Source organism: Furipterus horrens, unplaced genomic scaffold (genome assembly GCF_987537825.1).
Source record: "Furipterus horrens unplaced genomic scaffold, mFurHor1.1.pri manual_scaffold_9, whole genome shotgun sequence".
In the NCBI taxonomy this organism is placed as follows: Eukaryota; Metazoa; Chordata; class Mammalia; order Chiroptera; family Furipteridae; genus Furipterus; species Furipterus horrens.
Window position 1 is genome coordinate 96,789,278 of NW_028327179.1, and position 27,780 is coordinate 96,817,057.

At 42.2% G+C, this 27,780-nt stretch overlaps 1 protein-coding gene across 1 annotated transcript in view; it reads right to left on the reverse strand.

Moving 5' to 3' along the window:
* Positions 1 to 27,780, reverse strand: part of TPK1 (thiamin pyrophosphokinase 1) — a 201,320-nt gene that overhangs the window by 137,977 nt on the left and 35,563 nt on the right. The window contains exon 3 of the mRNA XM_090286846.1: positions 24,218 to 24,289. Coding sequence (XP_090142972.1) covers positions 24,218 to 24,289 — 72 coding nt within the window. The remainder of the gene's footprint in view (positions 1 to 24,217; positions 24,290 to 27,780) is intronic.

Consider the following 27,780-nt stretch of genomic DNA (forward strand, 5'->3'; position numbering starts at 1 on the left):
GTTTCATTGTTGTGCATGTAAATTTGAAACAATTATAAACTGCATGGCAGACACATGCTGTTAGTCATTTTCAATGACTGGCAGGTCATGGCTGTTTTGTTTTGTGTTTTCCTTTTTTCGGCTGCAGTGAATTTGAAATAACTTTTGGTATTTGATGATAGAAACTAAAATAACTATCTCCTTTCCCACCAAGGTCCATAACTTTTTCTCCCTGCAGCTTTCACCCATGGAACACAGAAAGTAACACTAAATAGAATTCAATAATAAAAGGAAACCAGTGCCTCAGGATAGAAAGGCAGGCAAATAAAAGATACTTCTATTTTCTTTAAAAAGATGTATTCAAGCTGGTTTTAATAATTCATAAAATACGCAACCTCATAAATGCACAAAGAAGGACAATGTAGCCTGGAGAATGAGCTGAGATGGGACATTTGATCTCTACACCGGTTTTGTGATGTGCGTGCCATGGTGTGTCCCCAAACGAGCCCCCCTCACAGTGCCATGATGCCTCTCCTGTCCCGTTAACCCACCCGGGAACCAGAGATAATGAAACCCAGTCCTCGCGTACCACAGTTAACCATCAGAGGAAAAGTCACCAAGCAATGAGAGGAGCCAAGAAGCCAAATCCTAAGTATCACTCCTCGGGAGGCCTTTGTTAGCTGGAATAAATTACTGAAAATTTTAAAGAAGAAAAAAATTAAAAAGACAGCAGAGTGGAGAAGTCTCCATCCTCTTTCCTTCCCAAAGCAATGGAAGGAAACAGAAATGGAAATGGCGTCTTAGGAAACATGGGGTGAAATCTCTCACTGCTCACTGCCCCAGGCAGGGAAGTCCAAGCGGGGGTGGCGAAGATGCTGAGGGGGCCTCTGGCTCAAGATCTAGACACACAACCGACGCACGAGACACTGTCGCTGAGGCCGGGGGACGGCACTGAGTGGTGACGAGCCCTGGCTCCCACGGCAGTGGCACCGCTGAGCAGGCGTTAAACGCTCTCAATGTGGAGCCCCGTGTTGTGAGGTGCTTCCGGGAACGGGGAAGAACTCCTGCTCCCCCTGCCCCCACATCCACCTGTGTCAACTCTGGGGTCCAGGGGGATTCAATTCACTCAAAGATCAATAAAGAGGAACAAGCAGAGGATCTAGAACGGACCAAGGAGTTAAAGGAGGGGGAGAAGGAGGAAAGGCAAGGGAGAGAAGAAGAAAGAGACAGGAAATAAACAGGAAAAACATGAGGAACGGTCACCAGTGAAACGCTGCCATCAAGCAATGAAAATCCAGACTAGAAATATCACTGTAACCCAGAGAACTTAATGAGAAAGGAAAAAAATCAAAGGGGTCCAAAGGCTGTTGAAAGACAGGGCAAAGTCACGGAAGATGAATAATGAGCCAAAGTGTTCGTCAAAGAAATTAAATCTAAACCAGAAGTTGTTGGACGCAGAATGAGCATAAGTGACATAAGTGAAACAGTCTGTACAAAAGACAAAGGAATGTGTATTATAAAAACACTTGATGGTTAGCTAAAATAGTCCACGTATATACATTGTATTCAAGAGTTTTCATCAACAGGTGTATGTGAAGGTCATGCCATGTGTCCAGTATCGTTTTGAAAACCCCCTGTATTCAAGAAGATATCTATCCAGTTTAGAAACAAAAACCCCCAAGAAAATTGAAACAACACAAGCAAAAGTACAACTGAAGACTGCATGCCATCAGCTAGCTGGTCCCACTGCACGTGAACTCTGAAAAGGAAACGGTCAATACAGGCCTGGAGTCATCAAGGAGGACTGGACAGGGGCGGAAGGACAGAAGCTGGACTTGGACGGAAGGGAAGATCAGAGGCCCGAGGAGGGAGGGGACAGATGTGCAGACCCCGGAGAGAGTGCCCACTGCAGCAGGGGGGCGAGACGCGCGTGACCCGCGCACAGACAGGGTGTCCTAGGAGCGGCCGCCAAGGCTCGTGTTGCTACGTAAACCAAGGGGAGGTGACCACAGCGTCAGCTTATGGAAGAAACTGAATATCTGAAACAGGAGTCTGAATGGGGTGGGGTGAACCCCGGAGCCCCGCAAAGGGACACGGTGCAAGCCAGGAGGGGCGGCCCAGGGACGGCCGGCCACAGGGAGGAAAATGGGACCGGAACAAACAGCTCGCGGGACATGAGGCCAGCCAAGGACGATGGCTGCAGTGGGCGTCCACAGTTAAAAGTACACAGACGTGCAAAGAATAAAACCAACCCACAGACTGTGAGAACGCACCAGGAAGCAGGAAAGGAGGAGCAGGAAGCCCCAAAGGTGAGTCGGTGTTTTTCCGTGTGGGGAAGCAGAGTGAAAGGCTGGGGCGCTTTCGAGCAGAGCAGCTAAAACACAAAACTCCCATCTGTTTTCACCTCCTGCCCGGCGTCTGGGTAACGCGCACATGCCAAATGAGGCCCTGCGACGTCCTTCCTTCGGAGAAGCTTAAGTATGTTACACTGATTGTTAGTGCCGCTGCGTGAAACCGAGACCAGAAATAAATCCTTGAAAAACGTCCTCGTGTGTGCACGGAAACGAAGGACACCTGGCATGTGCTCTCCCGTAAGCCAGTGGGGGAGAGCACCCGTCGAGCGGGACGACCGATGGGCACACGCGGACGTAGTCGGCCAGTCTCTCCACGTGAGAACAGAAAGCTCCTCACCACGTTTATCTGGTCACGGGAACGCACTATTCGCTCAGAGCTCCCTTCTGCAGGAAGTTCTTGTAACGTGTCAGAATGGCATTTGTAAGCAATTTTGACAAAAGGGCAAACCTAACGCATTACAGCCATCACTAAACATAACTGCAGAAGATAGAAAACAAACAAAAAACAAACCCTATCAAACCCTACCGATACTGCCCTTCCACAGGCCCCTCTGCACCGTACCTGAGGTCAGGATGAATTAATACATAGAAAAGGCGATTCAGATGTTAAGGTCTTAAGAAACGTTTATGGATTAACATCACAAAACACGAACAGTCAGCACTGGGGGTATATACACAGTCAAGTTCTGCACGTCCCGTACGTGACCTGTATGGGGCCAAACGTATTTAGGAAGGTTTACACCGTGGGCAGCTGTAACTCTCATGTCTGAATATTCATTGATGTAAGTACTTTATCTTTCGTCATTGCATCCTAATAAAAATGTGACATACACCAAGTATTAATCATTCACCCGAAGGTGTAAGATTCAGCAAACCATTCCTGATAAAGTACAACGGTTCACCGAAACCTGGAGGTAACCTAAGACGCAGCAGACCCCAGAGCGTCTGCCTCCTTCCGATCGCTCCCGGGAGCCAGAGGCACGAGGCTGCAGGGCTGAGCAGGGCTGCTGAGGACGGACGGGACGCTGCGGACGTCTCTCACTCCTGGGTCATCAGGACTCGGGGCTGACTCAACAGCACGTGATGCACACGTGTTTAGGGTACATTTTCCATAAAGAAAAATGTAAAGCACTGGACTTTTATTATACTTCATAATCATCAACTTTTCATATAATGGGAGGAAATGGATCGCCAGTGACTTACAGAAAGTTCTGCTGTCTTGTGTTCGGATACATATACATGAGGAGTTGGATCCCAGATGGGCTGCTTGTTATAGAACCTTGAGCAAGTGCGATTTGCTATGTGACCTTGAGCAAATCATTGAATCTCTTTATGTTTCAATCTCCTCACCTGTTAAGTGGGAACAATAAGAAAGAGCTCCTACTTCCTAAGGTAAAAATTAAATGACTCGATCTATGAAGAGATCTCAGGAGAGTGCCTGGAACTTAGTAAACACTTAAAAAAATGTTAGCTCTCAGCCCTGGCCAGTGGCTCCGCTGCTTGGAGTGTCATCCATACAACATAAGTAGTGGGTTCGATTCCCGGTCAGAGCACATACCTAGGTTGTAGGTTCGATCCCCAGCCAAGGCGCCTCCAGGAGACAACCTATCCATGCTTCTCTCTCACATTGATGTTTCTTTCTCTCTCTCCCCCTTCCTCTCTCTAAAATTAATCTGAAAAAACATATCCTTGGGTAAGGATTAAAAAGAAAAGTTAGCTACCATCACCACCATCACCATCATCAAACATCTGAATTGCTACTGCCTTCATATACAAAGACGCAAATCAGAGTGCTTCCCAATTTTTTTGGCTGGGAAATGATGGCAAGTTTGCAGTTCTGGACACACAATCCTTCTCAGCCTTCATCAATGAAAAGGGCCAAGCAGTGAAGCTAAAATGGGCTCTGAAAAGGATTACAGCTCAGATTTAATGTTTTGGTCCAAGAGACTCGGTAACTGCACACATGTGATGATACAGCAATTTTCAAACATGGTACTTAAACTTTTATAAGCATATAACTCTCAAGAGTTTTTTCTCTAACTTCAATGAGAAACTGCATGGCCTCACCACCTGCTGCTCTCTAGACACAAACGGCTTTCTTTCTGCTTCTCAAACTCAGCGACCTCGTTCCATTCTCAGGGCCTCCGTAACTGCCGTTGCCTTGGCGAGGGATGCTTTGCCCCCTGTGCATAAGACGGCTAGTTTCTTGTGTTTTTCTTTTAGATATTTTATTTAATTTTAGAGAAAGACGAAGAGGGGGGGAAAGAGAGACGTCAATCGGTTGCTTCCCGTTTGCACCCCGACCAGGGGCTGAACCCACAACCCAAGCACGTGCCCTGACCAGGAACTGAACCAGTGACCATTCGTTTTGCAAGATGATGCCCAACCAACTGAGCTACGCTGGTCAGAGCTTCTTCTCGTGTTTAGATTGCAATTCAAACGTGACCTCCACAGAGAGGCACCTCCTAGCCACCTAACCTTTGATTTAATTTTATCATCACTGGATATTCTGCTTGGGTTCTTTTGTTTACTTTTTCATGCTCTCTCTTCCTCACATTCCTCCCAATAAACTATGGGCCCCAGGAGGCAGAGCGCACTGTATTCCCAGAGTCAAGAAGACTAATCGGTTGATGTGAAACGGACATCCAGTGAACTCTTTGTTAAATATTTTAATTTTGAACTTAAATGTTTAAGTTTATTACACATTATGTTTGTCAATCGTCGTCGGCAGCTGTCCGTCTCGAGAGACGATGGCGTAGCTTCTTAAGAGTCTATCTGCACCGCCGAGAATGGCTGTGCAGTCCGACTTGGGAGTGACACGGTATCTGTCTCCTCCCGTGTTGAATCGACATCTTGCGATGACGCTGGAGTGTCCTCTCCAGTGAAGCTGAAGCTACAGAGCCTGGGCAGGGTGATATGGAGGGTCTGCTGTTGCCCATGCAGCAGACACCCCCCTCTCTTCGCAGCTGAAGGGTCCAAGGGAAAGACGGAGTCAATACAGCTTGGCTTCAGGTGCGCCGCAGGAGTTGCCGGTGTTGACTACAACGTCAAACCGCCTTAGGGACTCCGGCTCCGGATTTTCTGTCGGGGTTTACTCCCTTAGCCTTTCCCCTGAAACTATCTTTGAGATTCAAAATCCACCAGGATGCCAAATTTTTGACCTTGAGAAGATTAGGACCTATCACCTTTCAATATCTGCAGGCGACATTAAAAGCCAGAGGTTACTACGACCCTACTGTTCAAAAACTGTTATGAATTAGTTTAGCACATTAAAAAAAAAAAAAAAAATACAGGGGACAACAAACACCAAGGGAAAAAAACAGACAAAAACCGAGCAGCAGCACTTCTGCTAAAGGGGTGCTTTCAGACACACAAAAACACCACTTCCCATATTCCTCTGCTGCACAGCAGAGCAACGGAAGACTGCTTACACGAATTACAATACATCAATAAAGCAGAGAATTAATTGTCAAATAGCAGGTTCCATTTAAGTAAATACAATCTCTCTCACACTAACACAACACACAAAAAATTAGAAGGAAATACTCCGAGGTGTTAACAGGGGATATTCTGGGATGGTATCATTACAGACATCATATTAAATTATCATTTCCTCTTAGTGCTTTTATTTTTTAAATTTATTTAAACTCAAAGCTCACTCATTTTTCCCAGCCCTCACATAGTATGTTCTGTGTGTGTGTGCATGTGTAACACATATGAGTGAGATCATACAGTACTTATTTCCTGTCTTACTGCACGTAGCATAATGCCCCTGAGGTCCATCCATGCTGTCACAAATGACAGGATTTCATTCTTTTTTATGGCTGAATAATATTACACACACACCCCCAAAAGAAACTGAAGCTATTTTTATGAGGCCAGCATTACCCTAATTCCAAAACCGGACAAAGACGTACGAACACAGATGCCAAAGTCCTCAACAGAACAGCAGCAGACTGGTTTTAACAGTAATGAAAAGGGTCCTACGTCACTACCAAGTAGGATCTATTGCAGGGATACAAAGATGGTTCAAAACCCTCAAATCAGCCAATGTGATACATACCACAGTGACAGGGGGAAGGATAAAGACCATATGGTTATCTCAACAGATGCAAAAAAACAAAAGACAATATTCAACGTCCATTTATGACTACTGCTGTCACAACTAGTCAACAAATTCAGTCAAGTTTCAGGATAGAAAATCAATACACAAAAATCTGATGCCCTTCCTTCCCCCTCCCCCCCTTTTCTTTTACTTTGTCTAAAATCTTAAATCCAACCATTTAAAAACTTCTTTATAATCAAAAGGGAGTTCTCAACGTACGTACGAAATAGAGGCAACGGGCCTAAGGAACAGCAGAGGGAGGGTTTGCAGGCATCCCTGCGGCTTAGTTCTGCTGTGAGAGCCTGGGGGAGAGACGGCAGGCGGCAGCGGGGAGCCCCCCCCCCCCCCCCCCGCCCCCCAAGGAGCTCCGTCCACTTGTATCTGCTTCCCGCCCTGGGGGCTCCCAGCTTTCTCAAACAGGATTTTACTTCGATAAAAGGACTTTGTGAGGAAAGCACTGTAAAAGATTATCGACTATACACATATGTAAATCCTATGTATTTGCATTCTAATCTGCAAAATACACATGTGAGACGAAGCTGGACAGAGCTCCAACCCACACACACTCTAGGGTCTGAATCGGACTGGAGATATTTCTATTGCAACCCCAGCACTTCATTCAAAAACATTACACATAGTCCGTGTAGAGCCTCAGTCAGTGTCTCTCACTCTTGTCAAATTGTTAGTTACAGTGAAATGGGAAGATAAACTAAACAACCCTTCCCAATCCTATTCATCAGGCCTGAATAATAAAACGCCATTCCTGAATCATCGTTATTCTGAACCAAATGTGCTCCATCCATAAAACGCAACACGGAAAGAGTAGAACCGCACATTCTTCCTGAACTTGTTAAGAATGACCATTAAACTCCACTTTACTCTGACAACTGTGATTTAAATGGCAACCAAAACGCATGAAAATAAATGGTCTATTCTGCCTCGTCTTTCTCTTCTCGCTTTCTTTATTTATGGCAGTTGTAACTCCACACCCAATGAAGAGCGGGAGCGAATGTTGCGGGCAGGCAGCGAAGTCAACTTTAACTAATCAAGGCGGCTCTTATCAGAGAAGAGCAAACCCCAGGTTACTGAGAAAATAACACATAAATCCACTGCAGGACTTCAGATATGAATCTGTGTGTGCTGACTGATGAATATCCTTTATATATTTTAAAGAGCTCATTGCATGAGCAAGTCAATATGTGTAAATTTTAAGTGTCATTAACCAGATGTCCAGATCACTATGTTTAATATTAGTGTCTATTTAGGAGGACATATCCGGAGTAATTTTAGAGGCAAGGCTTATTAAGCTAACTTTGGTAAAATGAAGCACAAAATCAAAACAAGCTCAGTCTAAAAAATAGCACACAGAAAAATTAAACTCAAATTATTGCTTCTGCATATATTATACTATAAATGAGTTCCAAAATCATTTTCTAGCATGCATGGAGCACTCATTTCCTTAGAAAATTATTTTCTCTGAACAAGGGAAAAATATTTTCTCTGAACAAATTTTTTTTCCCTAAAATTTTATCCAAAAATAAAGTTCTCTTTAAAGGGATTTGTATGATGTCTCTGAACATTATACGAAACCTCAAAAATTATGAAAGAAGTTTGAAGACGGTGCCCAAATGAGAAGAGTCTTTTGTGTGGTTCGTTATTTCCTATGGGAACAAAGAGTATCACTTTTCAAGTTAGATCTCTTCTCCCCCCCCACCAAAATCAATCACATTTCTAAAAATGACGATGACTATGTGAAAACCAAAACTTAGAACACAATATGACTCACAATCCCTTCAAAGAAATCAAAATACTTAGGTACAAACCCTAAAATACATGTGAAGAATCGGTGTGGTAAAAATTAAGACCTAATGAATCCAAAATGCTGAAGCAGGGACCCCCAGGGGATTCTGATTAAGGTAAATTTGAAAAACCACTGGCCCCAACCACACGGATATATTCTGGAGCGAGGACAAAGTGTCAGACAAATATTGGTATAAATTACAGTTTAAAAAAGTAAATATCCTAATCAAGACAAATAGTAAGTGTTATTAGGATAATAAAGATTAGGAGAGACTCGTCGTCGTCGTCGTCGGCAGCCGTCCGTCTCGAGAGACGATGGTGTAGCTTCTCAAGAGTCTATCTGCACCGCCGAGAATGGCTGTGCAGTCCGACTCGGGAGTGACATGGTATCTGTCTCCTCCCGTGTTGAATCGACATCTTGCGATGACGCTGGAGTGTCCTCTCCAGTGAAGCTGAAGCTACAGAGCCTGGGCAGGGTGATATGGAGGGTCTGCTGTTGCCCATGCAGCAGACCCCCCCTCTCTTCGCAGCTGAAGGGTCCAAGGGAAAGACGGAGTCAATACAGCTTGGCTTCAGGTGCGCCGCAGGAGTTGCCGGTGTTGACTGCAACGTCAAACCGCCTTAGGGACTCCGGCTCCGGATTTTTTGTCGGGGTTTACTCCCTTAGCCTTTCCCCTGAAGAGGTATGCCGCAAGGCAGCGGAGGTTTTTTGGAGTCAGAGTTTTCCTTCTCTGATGTACCCTGACTGGAAGATCGAACCAGCGACACTTAGCTCGCAGGCCGACGCTCAATCCACTGAGCTAAGAGACTAAATTATACCCTAATGTCTATTATTTTTTCTAACAGCTTACTGAGATATAATTCCCATACCATAAAACACACACATTTAAAGAATTCAATGGTTTTAGAAAATTTGGAGTTGTACGACCATCATCACAGTCAATTTTAGAATATTTGTATCACTCTGAGAAGAAAACTCCATACCTTTTAGTAACTCTCCCCTAACTACCCATCCCTCAGCCCCAAGCACCCACTAATATATTTTCTGCAGATTTCCCGGTTACAGGCATTTTGTATGAATGAAACCACAGTGCGAGGTCTTCTGTGTCTGGCTTCTTTCATTCAGCTCAATGTTTTTAAGGTTCATCTGTATGTGTCAGTGTTTATTCCTCTTTATGGCCCAACGATTTCCCATTTTATGGACGTACCACATTTATCCATTCAGTCGTTAATGGACGTTAGTATTGTTTCCACCTTTTGGCTATTACGAATAATGGCGCTATGAACATTTGTGCACAAGTTGTGTGTGGACATGTTTTTGTTTCGCTTGGAAATTGACCTACAAGAAGAGCTGTTGTGTCAGCTGGAAACTCCATATTTAATGAAGGGACAGAGTACCTTCTGAAGTGGCTTGACCATTGTCCACTCCCACCAGCGGTGTGTGAGAGCCACTACCAACACAGGTCTGGCTTTGATGCCTGCCACCTTGGTGGGTGGAAAGCTGTATCTCATTCTGTTTTGATTTGCATTCCCCCGATGGCTGATGATATACAGCATCTGTCTTTTCATGTGCATGTCGGCTGTTTGTATATCTTCCTTGGAAATGGTCTATTCCGATCCTTTACACCATTTTTAATTGGCTCATTTATCTTCTTATTGATTGGTAAGAGTTCTTTATAGTTCTATAACACAAGCCTCTTATCAGATGAATGATTGGCAAGTATTTCCCCCCATTCTGTGGGCTGTCTTTTCATTTTCCAGGTAGGGTTCTTTAAAGAAAACGTTTATGATTTTTGTTAAATATCTCCTGAAGAAATATCAGCTCTTAATTCGCTGTTTCGTGCTAAGTGTACTTAAGATACTGGATATTTACATGGAAAACTTAGGGTTTATACTGTGGAAGTTTTACTAGATTAGGAAAGATACACATACTGCAGACACATGACTCCACTGCCCCCCCGCACCCGGAAGTAACATCTCTGAACTGTCAGAACAGTCTTTGGATTAAGCTGATTAAACGTGACAGCTCTGCCATCACCTATGATATTAACTTATCTCTTTCACTGCCTGAAAGTAATCACAGATATATAGATGTACACAATAAACCATCCATGGGCTTTCTGCTTTTAAATTCTTTAAAATATTACACACGCTATAAGGGTAATTTTTCTCGGCACTGGTTTTGGTTATCTCGGAGGTTTAGAAAAAGATGGCACACAGGAGGGCTAGAAAGAGGCAGTTCTCAGAGGCAGGCAGATTATCTGAGAACGACGACCCCTGGCCGGGACAGGGTCAGTACCTCGAAGAGATTAGCCCGGACAGGGAAGAAGAATGGATGGGAATCAGTAAAGAAAAAACTGGCAATAGCAGGTCCATAGCTGTAAGAGTGAAAAGAAAAAAAAAAAAATGAGGGGTTAAGGACGGTTTCAAACAATGAGCCTTAGTGAAAAATAAAAAAAGTTAAGCCCACAGAAATTCTGATTTTAAGAAAAATGTGAGGCAGTTTCACATTTGCTGAGTAGGAGACGTATAGAGAGAAATCCAGGGGAGGACATGTTTCGGGCCAAGAATAAGAGAGCTGGCATCAGGTTAGCAATTTGGAAACAAATCTTAATCCAATATGGAAAGTTAACAGCTAAAAAAATTCTATTAAATGTAATCCTCCATGAAACACTCCCACACTGGTTAATTAAAATGACCTGCTGCTGTTCTCCAAGCAGAGCTATAAAACGAAACCGGGAAGAGGAAGGGAGGTGATGCAGAGACTGAGAGCTCTGCTCTGCATGCTGACTGTAGCAGCAAAGGAGTTGAACGGAGGAGAATAAAAACCGGATGGAAAAATAAGTTCGGTCCCCATTTCTGACATTAGCATGGCCACTTAGAGTCTTGATTCTTTCTTATGATCATTCCCCTTGCAGTGGTAAGGAATTTAAATCTCATGATAAGTTCTCACACTTTCTTTGATACTATATAATTCTTATCACCCAAAGCTCAAAAAAATATTAATTAGTTTATCCAGCCTTAGAAAATCTGTTCAGGAAAGATTCCATTTCCTTGAGAAAATAAGAAATAAAATAATTTTTGAAATTGGAAAAGGTTCTCTGAATCATCCTGATGTGGGAATTTTGTTTTTGTTGTTTTGGCATATTGAAAAACATCATATTTGTATTTTCCCTTTACAATTTTGATTACCTACAGACTTATTTTCTAGATACTCATAGGTAAAAATATATTTTCCAATTATTTCATTTCCTTCAGTAGTATTCACATAATTATTAAAATATTTTTAAAGAAAATTTCCAATAACTACTTTAAAAATTAAAAGTAACTCTATCGTCTATTATATCATCTAAGGTGGCAAAATAGGATCTTAAAATCATGCCAAATAACAGAGGTAGTAAATAAAAATGGGCAAGAATCATGCGAATTTGAAGAAACTAAGCAGAAGAACGATTCCATAAGTTAATAAAAAAAAAATAAATGTACATCTGATTAGCAATATTACAAGAAGATGAAAATAAGTGATGAACATGGATTAACTTGTTTTGGAGAAATGTTTCTCGTCACTCTTATTTATGGTACCAAAGCGGAAAATGTGCTATTAGGCAAGGTCAAATGAAATAAAGATAATGACAGCATCCAATTAGTCAAGCAAGGGTAATAGCCCCCCAGTCTGATGAACCAAACATCATTCAATGCCAACTGAAGGTTGCCTTCATACACCCAATAAGAGAGAAGGTGTACTGACAGTAACAAAAAGTTCAGTGATAAATATACTTCTCCATACATTTTTAAGTTCATTTAATTTTAGAATTTGTGATTCCACTGTTGCGAATAACGTGTTAATTATCTTTGTAACTTTTCCTTAGTTATTTCGCTGACATATTTATTATTGGTCTGTCTTAAAACAAGTTACAGAACTAGGCCGGCAGCACTCATTAAACTGAAAGAGCAGGATTTCTATTAACTATCAGTAATTTTTACTTTTACTTGAAATACTACTTAAATTTATTGAGGTGCCACGATCCATGTAACACCATGAATAAATTTCCTTAATTTTGATTCAAAACTGAGTATCAAGCAGGTGAAATTATAATTAGGCCAATGTTCAAAAACAGAGAAAGAAAAATAAGAAAGATATCATCACCAATGGTATAATAACATACAATTGTCTAAGAAAAACCCAATGCTCCTTAGTAGCCGAAGTTAATTTTACATTAATACTAAAGTTGAAATGCCAACAAAGTTGTTATCTATACCCCACTAAGGTAGAAATATCCATCAACAGATGACCATTTCCAGTTTATTCCAACAAGTATTTAACAGGTATTAAAATCTTCATATAAAATAGTGTTCCTGGCATAGTAAGTACCATATGGCATATATAACTGAAACCCACTTAAGTGGCCAAAGATCTCCAAGTATCATGGTCAATACTCAAAATATGAAGTTTCATTAGTGCAGAGATAGAATAAAATATTAGAGAATGGATGACATTTCCAACAAACTGTTTTCATACTAATTGAGAGTTTGACAATTACAGGATTCCCTCACTTATCACGGGTATTATGCTCTAGACCCCCCTCCCCCGCGATAGGGGAAAATCCGCGAAGTAGGAACCTTACATTTATTTTAGTATTTATATATATTTTAAGGCTTTATAAACCCTTCCCACACACTCATAAACCGTTCCCAGTCCCTTATTATCCTTTCCCACTCCCTTATTAACCTTTTCCACTTTTATAAACACTACTTATGTTCTTAAACATATTTTACGCTCTTAAACCTACATAACTTTAACAACATACATATACAGTACTGCAAAATCCCGCGACATAGTGAAAAATCCGCGATAAATAATTAAATATAATATTTTTTTAAATCCCGTGATACAGTGAGGCCACGATAAGTGAACCGCGATATAGAGAGGGACGACTGTATGATTTATAACCTCTAAAGTAAGACTGGCAGAGAAATCGTCTAGGTTGCTAAAATATACAGGTAATCAAAACTCACCATAACTAAAATTCCTGGTACGGGATGCAGGTATTATATAGCTCAATCTTCCTTCCAGACACGGAAATACCAGTTCTGCTTAATGAAGAGTAAGATATAAACATTCATACCACAACCTCAGATTTTTTTCAAACTGAATGAATGAGAGAGAAAGCCTCCAGCTACTGTGAATGGCCTCAGGACCCCACTTAACGACCCGAGTTCGCTGTGGCGTGTCCACAGATGGTAACAGATGCCACAGATGTGGATTAACACACATTTGCTCCTGTCCAAAACATCCACAGAGACATTCGGTCCATGCAGAAAGGTCCTTAAATGTGGTCCCATCAAAAATGTCCATGAGCATCTCTAGTCCGTGCCAAATGGGCCTTTCAAAAGCATCCACTCTTAAACACCACCTCCAGGTTCAAAGCGCCTATAATGTTCGGCTCTACTTTTAGCTTTAGAGAATCTGCATATAAAAGTACCATCATGTTTTATTAGTTCAAACACTGTAACGGCTGTAATTACCAATAATAATCCTTCCTGCCTCAGTAGCCTAGCCGATAATGGCACACACCAAGGGCCCATTTCAAAGAACTTTCTGATGCGGACCGAATGCCTCCATGGATGCTTGGACAGGACCAAATGTCCTGCGAGGCAGGCGTGATATAAAAATCTTTCTCTACAAGTGCCTCCCAACCATTCCCACCCCAATTTAACTGAACGTATGTAGAGTAATCCTGACACAGCCTTCAATGCTGTTAAGTATGAAAAGATTACTGTTTTCAAAAAGAAGAGCTTGCATATTCCTTCCAATTAATGTTTCGACTGTGGAGGAAAGAAGTGTGACTTCTTTAAAGCCCAGAAAGCAGAAGTAAGGATTTGATTCTATTCTCTGATAAGTAATTTACCTCTCCAAGAAAATGTAAGTTATTAAAGGATGCTTATAATTCTGTTAGTGTTGGAGAAAAATGTTGAAAATACTAGTTTTAGACTAATTTGTAATATTAACATACTCTTTTTTGCTTTGTTATGTAAGGCAATGTGTGAAAAGGCACAAATGGCATACAAGTTGTTTTGGGGGTCTCTGCTGAAAATAGCCCAGAAAACCCAGAAACAGTGTTCCATTTGAAACATTATGACTACTCTGGGTGGAGCCACTAACAACTGCAAACCTCCTTCTGCCCCATCCTGTACTCCTATCTCATTCCCAATGATAAGAGATGGTACTTTATTCAACCAGTAAGGGTTTTGGAATATACTACTCACAGGCCTACTGAATATAATGACTGCAACCTCATTTTCTTAAGGGCATCTTCGATTTAGTAATAATCAAGATTAATAAAATTAAAAATTAGGAAAATAAAATCAATAGTTCTGCCTACATAATTAAAGCAAAGGAGAATCTGGTGAATCTGAGCATGTGGACACGGATAAGCCACATCCGCAAGAGAGAGCAATGAAGTCTATTGGGTTAAATAAATATTCGGTTGTTTAAGTTGGCATATCTGTATTTGTCGAGCTTGCTAAACTTACTTTCCATATACATTCACTCGCATTCTTCTACAAACATCAGTTTGCCATTTTTCCACTCTCCAAGGTGACAGATCCCGCCTACCCCCGGCCAGTGCAAAGATAATGCCCCGCACGTTACGCCTGCCATGTTCTATATGCTAGTGAGTATGAGGAAGACACAACACTGTGAATCACGATTAACTGCCAGTGATACCCAGGAAAAGGACCTAAATTGTGCAACGCATCATCCTGCAAACGGGCCACACCCTGTGCAGGAGTGGGGAAGCATTCAATGTGACGTTGGTCTTAATGTGAAATGACCTACAGAATACCCGGACTGGAGTTTATAATGAATCTTTCTAAACTAGCGTCTCACGAGAAAAGCAAATTCTTCTCATGTTTATAAAGGGCAACGGATCAATGCCCCAAATAATCATGGATAATTGAGTTATCTAAATTTGTGCTTTAATCTGTTGGTCTATACTTTTTTCTATATTGGTTTAAAGTACCCAAAATTGATTTCCCAAACTCTGATTATAACCATCAAATTAATATTAATATATCGATTATTTCTACTGTTTTCTGAAGTCAGTGAAATGTCTTCTGTAAACAAAGAAGGACCAATATCAGTTTCAGGCTACAGCACTGAATTCAAGGGAAGTTCAATGCCTATCAGTTATTGATTGGAGCTGCAATGTACAAGGTTGTAAGACCAAGACTGTCTATAATAATGCCTAGCACCAGACTTGCAAACAAAACAGGCCTTTGAGATCAATACTCTTCTACAGAGAGGAGAGACCTGAACGGTCCGCAACGTGCCAAGGAGGCTTATATGTAACAGTGTTAGTTTGCCAAGGCTTCCCCAGCAAGGAAGCACAGAGCTGGGTGACAAACGACAGAACCTCATTTTCTCACAGTTGAGAGTCTAGAAGTTGAAGATCAAGGTGTCAGCAGGGCTGGTCTCTCTCCCAGGGCCTCTCTCCTCGGCTCACAGACAGCTGCCTTCTTCTTCCTCCTCACGTGGCCTTTCCTCAGGGAGGGCCATTCCTGGCATCTCTTCTTATAAGGACATCAGTCCTACTGCATTGGACCCCACCCTACGGCCTCAGTTAACTAAATTACCCCCTAAAGGTGCCATCTCCAAATGCTGTCGCTTGGGGTGTGGGGCTTCAACCTGATTTGAGCTGAAAGTGACTTACTGCACAATAGAAACAGACTTTTATTTGCAGGGAATATTACAATGCTCACGTTCTGTGTGGATCAGACACTAGATTGCAGGCACTTTAAAAACAGGACCTGTGTCCTTCCCACTGACAGCCCAGTCCTTGTACACTGCTTGACACAGACAGAGCTAAAAATATAGATTAAAAAACAAAACAAAATAACAAGAGTTTTGGGTTTTTGTTTTTTTTTTGCCTCTCAGTAAACCTATAAGAAAATGTAATGCTGTGAAGGTTGTTATTTAAAAATGACTATTCTCTTTTAGAATGTCACACGTGACAGCTCACATAAAGTACCATGGAATCAGGACATATAGCAGAAGGTTCACAAAAGCATTTCAGATAGAAAGTACTTGAAATTTTGGTGCAAATCTCTAAATGCCCTATAATACTGTGATTAGTAAAACAAACACAACACAAAAGCATAGAAGCGAACCCTGGGAAAGAAAGAAACACAGAGGCGCACACTATCAGGCAATATTTGTATTACAATGTTCATAAGGATAAAAGGTCTAATTCAATAGAAATATACCATCACCTTTCGGATGGGAATAGCAAAATGTATCTCTGGTCTCATATCATACAATATATATTTTTTGTTCTGTGCTATTAAAATGTCTTAAATATTTAAATAATCTTTTTATAGTCCCTACATATTTCTGTATGCCTGTTATAGATCTTCCAGCCTTATTTACAGGGGCCACTTGTATGTAATTGTTTTTGCTTAATGGACCTGAACCAAGTATGCAAATTGCTCATCAGATCTTTGTTCACTTAAATATGCTCAAAGCATCAGTTCTGTGAAACACTAAGCACAGAAAATGACAAAGTAGTGTCGATTTGGTAGTTCAATGAATGGTGATAAGCCTAACGATTATAGGATTCTTAAGTCTAGTGACTAAGCTTCTCATGACTAAACTATGAATACCCTAAAACCTAGAATTTTCCAAGGTAACATATCTGTCAGGTCTTTGCTGGGATGCGTTTAAGTGACAGGATATTCTGCCTCTGCAGGTACTGATAACCAGCAGATCCCTGAAAGCTAAACTCCTGGTAACTAGATGGCAAAGGCACCTTCCCAGTAGGTCTCGCTGGTTCACTTCCAGGGAGACTCTGCCCGTCGATGTGTCAAGCAGTTCGCACTGAATGGGTTCTAGTGAATGTTTTTTAAAAAAGGTATTTCCTTCCCCTACTGTTCCTCTCTTGGTAGCTTACACGACTGTTTTACCTGTGATTCCCCCTACACGACCCCACTCAGCCTGTCCCAAACATCACCAGGGAACTCTGCCCACAGAAAGAACAGGGAGCGCATTTTCTCCCTGCCCAGCGTCTGTCACCCAGCGAGGCGGGGCAGGTGTCACACACTGGCACGACCTTTCCTGCACCCGGGGGGCATCTCCTTGCCAAGCACCCACGCAGCTGCACTACACAAGTAAGAGCTCAGAGCGGCTCAGCCTCCTCGGAAGCCTAGGATGACAAAAAACGCTCCGGTTATCTTTTCAATCCATAATCGCACACAGCTAGCAGCCGGCGGAAATACCCCCGTGCTCCCCTGTCCTCCGTTAGCGAGCACAGCCGTCTAAGTGAACACTCGGACGCAGCCCCGAGGGCATGTCGTACCAGGGAGAAGCCGCTAGAAGCAATGCGGGACGACAACACACAGACGACACTGTCTAACACATAACAGCACGTACGTGGAGCCTACACTGCAAAGCGGGGCCAGGGGCAAAGCGGGGCCAGGGGCAAAGCCACGCTTCCAGACTCAGGGCACGGTGCGCCCCGCAGCGCGGGGGAGAGCGAGGGGAGCGACCCACGGCCCCCCCTGAACGCCGGCGAGGAAGCTGCGCGTTACGTTACACCTGCGATGGCGAACCCCCGGAGGGGCGCTCCTTCTCAGGCATGGGGACCTGGGCGGAGCTGCTGGACGCGACGGCGCCCGAGGATCGGGAGGCCATCAGGTCCCGGGCGTTCCTATGAAGAATGACGTTCTGGAGAGCTGGGCCCCAGGTAGCCCCGGGGCCGTCTGCTTGCCCTACTGGCCTGCAGGCTGTCGCACGAAGGGCGCCGCCACCAAGGCTCAGCCCCGCTGCAAGGCTCCCCAGGAGTCCTGCGCGCAGGCTCTTCTCACCTGGCCGGCGCTCGCCCTTAGCCAGAAAGTGTGGGTGCGCGCAAGGTGGGGGGGACACAGGGAAGGGGCGCAGCCGTCACCGTCACAGTGAGGCTGACGCCACACTGACGACACAGACCCGAATGGCATCGCGTCAGGCGGCTGAAATGTCTGCGCCAAGTTCCCCAAGCGTCGCGTCTCGGGGCTGGCGATCGCCATTTTAAGGTCATTTTCCCACTGAGTAGTAGTGTTTCTCCTATTACCGTAACTGGGGGTTAGAAATACATGTAAAAATCATTTCAAGGGAACAGTTAAAAAAAAAAAAGCATAAAATAAACAATAAGGGGACTATCGTGAATGGGGACTGACACTTTTTCATTCGTAACTGTAATGGTTTAAATGTTTAGAATGCACACATATTTCTGTAATTAAACATGGGAGTCTAGGGAAAAAACTCAGAGCATTTTTATATTCTCAAAGTAAGGTTAAGCTAAAGTTCTCACAAAAATTATTTTAAAGGAGTTTTAACAAGGGTTACAATAAAAATATGATAAATTCCTTTATACACTAATGTTAGACGATAAGGATACAGCTAAATTGAATAATTTTGTATCTTTCTATATGATGAAAAATGCACTTTATCATAATATCTTAGTGAACACAGAAGTTATGCTTTAACGACACATTTGTTAGTGCTTCAACTGTCAAAGGCTTATATAACCATAGGGTCAAAAAAGGAACACGTTCCTGCACACGAGCTATGAGGAAAGAAGGATGCATTAACAAAAATATCAGTTCTTATCGGCTGGAACGGGCAATACCAAATGAGCATCTGGGAGTCATAGAGCAAAGGGGAAAATCATGAACAATGGAGCTCAAGCTAGTAGAAATAGAAAAGGGACCCAACCCAGTCTGAGGACCAGAGAGCTACCTGGGGGAGAGGGAGGGAAGAGAAGACAAGGGGTGTAGTGGGGGTGGGGAGAGAGGAAGAGAGAGAGAGAGAGAGAGAGAGAGAGAGAGAGAGAGAGAGAGAGAGAGAGAGAGAGAGAGAGAGAGAGAGAGAGAGAATGAGAATGGAGGAGACAGGATTTCCAGGATCTAGAAAGCATCAAGTACAGACACTGACCTTCAGCAACTGCCAGGATGAGCTATAGTAACTACCCCTCAGGCTAGTCTTCCAGGAACTAAAAGGAAAACACCTTCGCCTAAGCGTTTTCTATCCATTCTCAAGAAGCTTATCTTCAAAGAGGCAGACAGTGACACTTATCAGTAATAGGAACACAACAGAAACACTAGGGAGAAAAATCTCTCTCTATCTGAGCAAGGTATGGAAGCCTTCCTTCACGAGAGGCAGCATTTGAGCCGGACTTGAAAGGACAAGTGGAAGTTTGCAGAATGAATAAAAATCTATTTTTGGCCAAAAGAAAAAAAAAAGGGGCTGTTCTGTGTCAGTCATTAAGTACGCAGGAAGGGGTAGCAGTGGGCAATGAGGTCAGAGAAAGCACTGTATTAAAAGAATACTCTTTAAAAAGGGGAAAAAAAAAAAAAAAAAGACCATGAGTAGCCTTCCAGAGTCAGCTTTAGGAATAACCCTGAGGTGATTTCTAAATTATAAGGCGATTATCAAAACACAAAACGTGTTTCCCCTGAAGTTCCTCTGACAGGAATGATATGTACAAACAGATTTAATAGGATTAAAATATCCATTGATCCCAGGCATTCTAAAGCATACCAATGTACACATAAAAACCACAGGTATCCGATTTCTTTGAATGAGAATAAACATACTGCATGCCAGAAGTGAGGTAAAGAGGCCCACGGAATTGAGAAATGGGAATAAAAAAGGAAATTTAAAAAAACTTTAATATAAATTTGCTAACTTTGAGCTTAACACCAAAAAATCAGTTTTAAAGAAGGCTTACAGGGTCCTGTGTGTGTAATTTCTGAAGGAAAAGGGTCAGCCTAACCAAGCCTCTACTGAAGCAAGCTGCTCCCCAGCAGATTTGGTTGAAACTTAAATCCAGTGGCAGCACTAATCACTAGCACAGGATCAGTGTAATTAGCAAAGCATGTCACAATTCTGTTAAAACATGTTTTATTCGGGTAAGGTGTTTTTGTCTAAAGAAAGAAAGGAAAACATACAGACGTGAGCAAGGCAGATGCAGTTCATCCAACAGGACAATACATTCAGCTCACTAAGAAGCAGAAACAGAGCAAGTTCCTTCTAGGGACCTGGGGCTTGAAGAGCCAGCCTCTCCTGCCCTCACCACAAACAGGCTGCACCGTGCGTCCAACTCAATTCTGCCACAGCTGAGAGCCCACAAGGGCCTCCCAGCTTCTCGTCCACCTCCTCCCACATTAGGGCATCAGCAAGTGCCAGTCCATTACGAACAGGGCAGAAGGGAAAGCTAAGGTTATCAAACCGAAGACCTTGCTAATATTTCAGTTCATGAATTGCCACTTGTGTCTCCCTTTAACCTAAGAGACCTGCCTGATCGGTCAAATATTTTATAACTTAAGCCTCATCCAAAAACAAAAAACAAAAAAAACAGAGTATGTTGCCCATACCCTGGTGTAATCTTAGGGTTTTTCACCAGAGACAGGAAAAAGAAAGAAATCAAGTAAGGAAAAGTAATTCTTTATCAGAGGAGAAAACAATCGCACTGGAGATAAACACCTGACATTAACATCATCTGATAATGGATTCATAATCTCATCAACACGATCTCCACTGTTCTGAAGGTCATATGGAGGAGACAGGGAAAGGCTGTAAGTTCCAGGTAAAAATGAGCATACACTTTAAGAAGTCCAGCTCCTACACACCTATATGTGGTCCATCTATGTAACCTTATCCCAGGCAAGTGAATATCTGTTAGGATATATATATATATATATGCCCTGGCTGGTTTAGCTCAGTGGATTGAGCGTCGGCCTGCGAGCTAAGTGTCGCTGGTTCGATCTTCCAGTCAGGGTACATCAGAGAAGGAAAACTCTGACTCCAAAAAACCTCCGCTGCCTTGCGGCATACCTCTTCAGGGGAAAGGCTAAGGGAGTAAACCCCGACAGAAAATCCGGAGCCGGAGTCCCTAAGGCGGTTTGACGTTGTAGTCAACACCGGCAACTCCTGCGGCGCACCTGAAGCCAAGCTGTATCGACTCCGTCTTTCCCTTGGACCCTTCAGCTGCGAAGAGAGGGGGGGTCTGCTGCATGGGCAACAGCAGACCCTCCATATTACCCTGCCCAGGCTTTGTAGCTTCAGCGTCATCGCAAGATGTCGATTCAACACGGGAGGAGACAGATACCATGTCACTCCCGAGTCGGACTGCACAGCCATTCTCGGCGGTGCAGATAGACTCTTAAGAAGCTACACCATCGTCTCTCGAGACGGACGGCTGCCGACGACGACGATATATATATATATATATATTTGTATTTTAACTTTTTAAGGTAGCTAAGCCGTCTCTCCTACTATCTTTGAGGCCCCTGGTAAGCCTGATGACCCCAAGTTGAGAAAAACTGACCTACTAGAAATAAGCAGAGCTGTTCAAATACAAACATCCCTTTTTTTTTCTTTCTTATCACATATTTCAAGATAAGAAAGACATTTACTGCAAGAGAAGGCCTGATGTAAAAACAAAAACAAAAATAACCCCACAGATTAAGAACTCTAAGGGCAATCAACATCCATTCACAAATGCCAATAATCTCTGATAGTTTTAGAAAAGTTAGATACTAAATGTTTTTCTACTTGTCTTTTTATCTACCTACCTACCTACCTACTAATCTTATATATCCATATTAAATCAAGTATACAGAACCGCAGGACGGGTAAGGATATATTACAAGGTTTGTGACCAAGAATATCATTGAGTCTTCATGAGATAGTAAAGAGAAAATACATTTTAAAACTTTTATACTTTTAATCTCCCTTGAGTCTCATTTTTCATCATTTGAACTAAATTTCATGGCATGTCAATTAAACATTGTAGGGAGAAACCAAAAAGATAAATCTTCAAGTAGTCTTGCCCCTGAAACAAATCCCAGGAGATACCCTTCTCAACAGTCCTTGGCGTGGGTTCAAGTTAAATTATTGATTTGATATGAGAGGTTTACGCTATGCAGAAGGCTTCAAAATCGTCTGTTTTGGTTTAACAGCCTGCTTTTACCCCTTGATTTCTGCTCTTCACAGTCTTCACGGCCACAAAACAGAAGTTACGGGAACTTGCGAGTATGAGCTAACGAACGGGTCACAGGTCCGACAGCCTCCGGCCTTTCCTCATCTGCAGAAACCCCAAACCACAGTGCTGTCTCGTACTTTTTTTCTGGGCCTCTTTTGGAACAAATGAAAAAATGCCTTTTCTTGGAAGAAGACCGACACAGACATAAAATCACAGCTTCCGTTCTGAGGATCACAAAGAGCCCTGCTCCCCCTCTTCCTTAGCATTTATTAACAAATCTGCTTTGCATAATGGTAATGGATCCCAAAAGCGAAGAATTATCCTAGAGGTGTATATGAAAGAACTTAATGCTTCAATAACCTAAAGAAGAGTCCTTTTGGAAATGAGAATTATTAACCAGTTCAATGCACCTGACACTGTAGATACCTTTCCTGCTCTCCTCGTGTATGTGCTGACCACGTGATCATTTTGTACGCAAATCAAATGATTAGTGGGTTTCTGTTGGGTGTGGGGATTTTTCAAATCAAATTCTTTACAGAAAAACTAAGAAAATAAGGAACTTCAATTAGCTCAGAAATGTACATCATTTCACACCTTGTGCAAAACAGAAACCCTTACCCCTCTTGAAATATGACTTTTTTAAATGTGGTTTTTATTATCCAAGTTTCCAACAGATCCTATCAGTGATTATTTTGTCTGTTTCTAATGTTTGAAACAAAACAGAGCTGTTCACACACTTTCCTAAAAACCACAATAAAACCTGGTATGATAAGTTCAGATGAAAAGAATGTACCTACAGTACTTTGGTATTTATTAGCAATAGGAACACATTAAATTCACTGTTTCGTTTACTGTAATTAGTAGCAATTATGTACTAGTCACAGCCTAGGCACTAGAGACAATGTGACAGAAAAGGACCTGACACACTTATAGCACCCAAATAACTACCTAATTACAAGTAAGCAGGCGGTAAGTGCACTGAAGGACAGGGTAATGGTTAAATGAATTTCCATCTTAGAGGGCAATGTTAGTACAAATACAGTGTGAAATTTTAAGCTGGCCAACTTAAAGGTGGCTAAATTTAGAATATCAAGAGTTTTCATCACAATTTTATTGGACAAGAAAAATTTACTATACAAAAACATGTAATGATTTATTATTCCCTCTATCCACAGATGAAGCTTCTTAACAATATGTTTGCATTCTGAGACATATAACCTTAATGTTGAGAATACTAAAGAAGTCTGCAATGATAAAAGAGGATGAACAATATGCATCGATATATCAAGAATCAAGTTCTTCTACCCATGTATAATTTGGCCTAAAACTTACACTGAAAAACTTAGCAGAAATATGCCTTTGGAGGGGGGACTCAAGATTTCCCGGGAGAGCAGAGGTTCAAAACAGCAAACAATATTTAATATTATTTTCTAGCCTGAAGGTGATGCTATAAAAGTCCAGGAATTAAAAAAAAAAGTTAATAAAGTCAGTTTCTTGCATAAACCTCAAAAAAGTATTAATTCTTTGAAACTATTCCATTTTAATTGTACTTTTCAGCATCCCTAGAGATTCTAATACACTGGGGACATGTCTTTTGTTTTTTTTAGTTTTGCAACTCTGGTCACCCTGCAGGTATCTTAGTATTGCGAGCTGGGAAGAATGAGATTTGTTGACGCTTTTGGCTGTCATTGTGCCAAAAATATTTACACTTGAATACTTGAAATACAGAGCAATGCTACTTTGTAATTTTGCCCTCAGGGGGGCGCCCGAGCTGAGGAAACCACATATATAAACAAGTTAACAGAGAAGCAATGATGGATGCTTCTGATAATTCAATAATTAAATCACCCTATTATGAAATCCACCATTTGCTATTATATTGAGGTGCTAGAGCATTTAATAGCTAATCAATCCCAAGTAGAGTAAGAAAGCAAAGAAATATACACACTAATTAAGATTACCTTTGCTCCAAAGATGACGAAAACTTTGGTCCAAAGGCTGATTCAAAATCACGAGGCAGAATTTCAAATTTCCTATGGAGAAAAAGAAGGAAAATACATAAGTAAACTGAGATTTTTGCTTCCCTCATTTGAGTCTGGAATCATACGCTACTAGTCCGGGTTTCCAATCTACACAGAGCTAAATCCCAACCACAGCTAATCTCTCACTCTTATTTTTTTCCTCATACCTTAATTTAAAAGACACCATAGATAAACTATATCTACTTTACTCACTATGTCTGTCACATCACTCTATTTATTATTAAAAAGTTTCTAGTAAAAACTGAATTTATTATAAAAACAATTTATCATAAAAACAAACTGGGGAAGCTTTGTTTCTTGCAGTTTACTGTGCCCAGTAAAAGTAAAATGTCCGATTTTTACATAAACAAATCTTTGCAAAATGGCTGAGCAATTTTAAAATATTCTTCTACACACACAGAGGATAATACAGATTCTGTCAAAGTACAATCCTACAAGAAAATGGCAACACTGAGCACTTGTACCTCCTATAGGTGACTCTTAACAAGCTTCAGGTACAACCTAGCCAGCACTGACAAGAAGGGAGGCAGGGGGGTGGGGGGAAGGGAGGAAAGAGGAAGAAAAGAAGGAAGATCGGTTATAAAAAAGATGTGAACTTGGGTTTATATACTTAAGGGATAAAGCTTCCCTTAAACATACAGAGTAGTGGACCTGAACCTCACTGCCCATCAGTCACAGATTTAAAAAAAAAAAAAAAAAGCCTGAAAGTACACTTGCTTCCCTGGAGATTTTTATCAATGTTCCTGAGTTACACCTGTGCATCACAGTTTTTAAAAAGCTCCCTAAGAGAGTCTAATGGGTAATCAAAGCTGAAAGCCTGGTATGGAACCTTAGACTATTAACCAATGATTGTGCAAAGCTATCATAAATTGTAACGTTATTTTAAAATACTGTTCAACTTTATTTTGGCCTTTTAATCTGTTTTGTGTGTGTGTGTGGAAAAAAAATATGTATAGCCACCATAAAAATTATTTGTAATCTTTTATAAGTAAACATAAATGGTTTGCTTTCTTCTTTAACTGATATGGTTTAAGTGTTTTTTCTTTACTTAAAGGATTAAAGACCAGTAGTCGACATGAAAATACATTGAAATAAAGCACAGTTTACAACAGAAAAAATATACTGAGAGGCAATAGCATGTTATCAAGGGTTTACGATCTCTGTTTAAAAAAATATTGGAACTCAGATAAAAATCAATATTAGCCAAAACACATGCCAGTCATTATACCTGTTTTGTCAGAGGACCAAAAACCATTATTATGAGTCTCTCATCCCTGAAAGTATTTCAATTAAACAATGAAAACCCCAGGGCATGGAGGTTCATTTTCATATTGCACAACTTCGATTTTTGAGAGGATATTTTTAAAGTGTGCACTGGGAAATCAAAACTGTCAAATCAATTTATCCTTTCAGGAAATAAATTGCATGTGGACAAAGCAAAGCTATTAAAAAGCTCTGAACAAATATTCCATACCAAAGTCTATTAAAATAATCGAATTACCCATAGACTAAGAATTGGTAAGTCATATAAGAAATTGCTTCTGAGAAAGTAAACACAGCCGTAAACAGGTATTTCTCTGCAAAACCTCTCTCGTCCCCTTAGCCCCACCACCAAGAGGAACTACGGGACACAGCCGGGCGCCCCCTTCATTGCAGTGTCCTGCTTTGGACGGCAGATTAGATGGTCACGCTACCCTACGTCACCTTCAGACCCTGTTTCTCTGTTGCAGTCTTCAGCGAGGCTCTCAGCCCACCCTGCCTGGAAGCAACTGCTGCCAGGGTCCTCGAGGGCCCTCTCCCGCAGAAGCCAACGGCTCAGCCTCGGCGCTCCCCTCGGCCAACATGTCCCCGCAGCAGAACAGAGCAGATCGCTGTTTCCTGAATCATGTTCTGCCCCTGACTTCTTGGAAACCACTCTCCATGGGCTCTCTTCACATCCGACTGGCCACTCCTTCTCAGCCTCCTTTCCTACTTGCTCCTCACCTGAGGATAAAGCCCGTACACGCTGAGGATCCCCAGCTTCCATGCCAGGGGTACCGCAGGTGTCCTTCCTCGGGCCTTTTCTATATCAGTCTACAGTGACTCCCAAGTAACGCGCTCTAGACTCACGGCTTCCGATACCATCTAAAACGATAACTTCTACATTCACATCTCGAACCTGAAAGCTCTTGTCCCCAACTCCAGGACTATACAGGTTCACTTGCTTATACAACAGCTCCGCCTGGGTATGTATCAGGCAGCTCAAACTTAACATGCTCACAGTGAAACACCTGTGAGTTCTCTGTCCAAACCTGCTCCTTCCAGTCTTGGCCATCTGCTACCAACGCCACCACTAATGACCTATTCACACGAACATTCCCCATCTCTAGATTTTACCATACAGCCCTCTAATCGGCCTTGCCTCCACCCCTGCCTCCCCTAAACTCTGTTCTCCACTCAGTAGCCAAATGAATCTTGTTAAAATAAAGTCAGATCAAGGCATTTCTCTGTTCAAAACCTTCCACTGGCTTCTCAAGGTAAAAGTCAAAAATTGCCAACAAATCCCCTACAAGGCCCGACATGACTCCACTGTTCTTTCTCTCCCTATCTTACATTATATCCTACCCCTGCCCCTCCGTCTCTCTGTGACAGACACACTGGCTTCCTTGTTGGGCTCCTCAAATACACCAAGAACAACATACACCGTTCATGTCTGCACTCTAAAGCGTCACATACGCAGCGAGCGCCTCACTGTCTCCCTCATGTGAACCCACGGGCCTCTGCTCCAGTGCTGATGACCACAGAGCTGCCCTGACCAACCTCCCTTAAAGAGTGACACCTCCACCCCCTGCTAGTGGAGATGGTCCACAGAAGTCCAATTATATGAATAGCTGATAATATTTTCTTTGATAATAGGTTAAGCCTTTTCAAGCTAAATTGGCATCTACATTAACTACCTATTTAAGAAGAAAGAAACCCAAGTAATATGACATTGAGCCCTAGAAACCCGGGAATACATCTAGTTACGGTCGTTCAACCATTCAGGTTGAAAGTGTAAAGAGATTCTGAAAGGATAAGTCCATTTCCATTTAGGAGCATTACCTCCCGTGATGCAACGGTAACGGGTCTGTCCAAGTCTGGTAACCCTAACATTACAGAAACTACGCCTCTGAAAACAAAATGCCCCGGTAAATTCTCACGGGCACCCACGTATGCTAGGAGTGCATGTTAGTTCAAAGAAAGAACATTTTCTATTTTACAGCTAGTAAGCTTCTGTTGTGTAGGAAGTAAAGGCGTGGGGAGGGAGGTACGGCTGACAAAGTTTTGAGTCTTTCTTGACACAGAAAGAAACGACTACATCGAGGAATATTTTCTTCACTCTTTCAAAGGCGAGCCGTACTCTTGTCCCCATTCAACACACTCGCACTGAAACGGAGATGAGGGAAGCCGAGTCCTTCATCTCGGCACACAGACACCGCGCGAGCTGCTGACAGAGGCCGAAG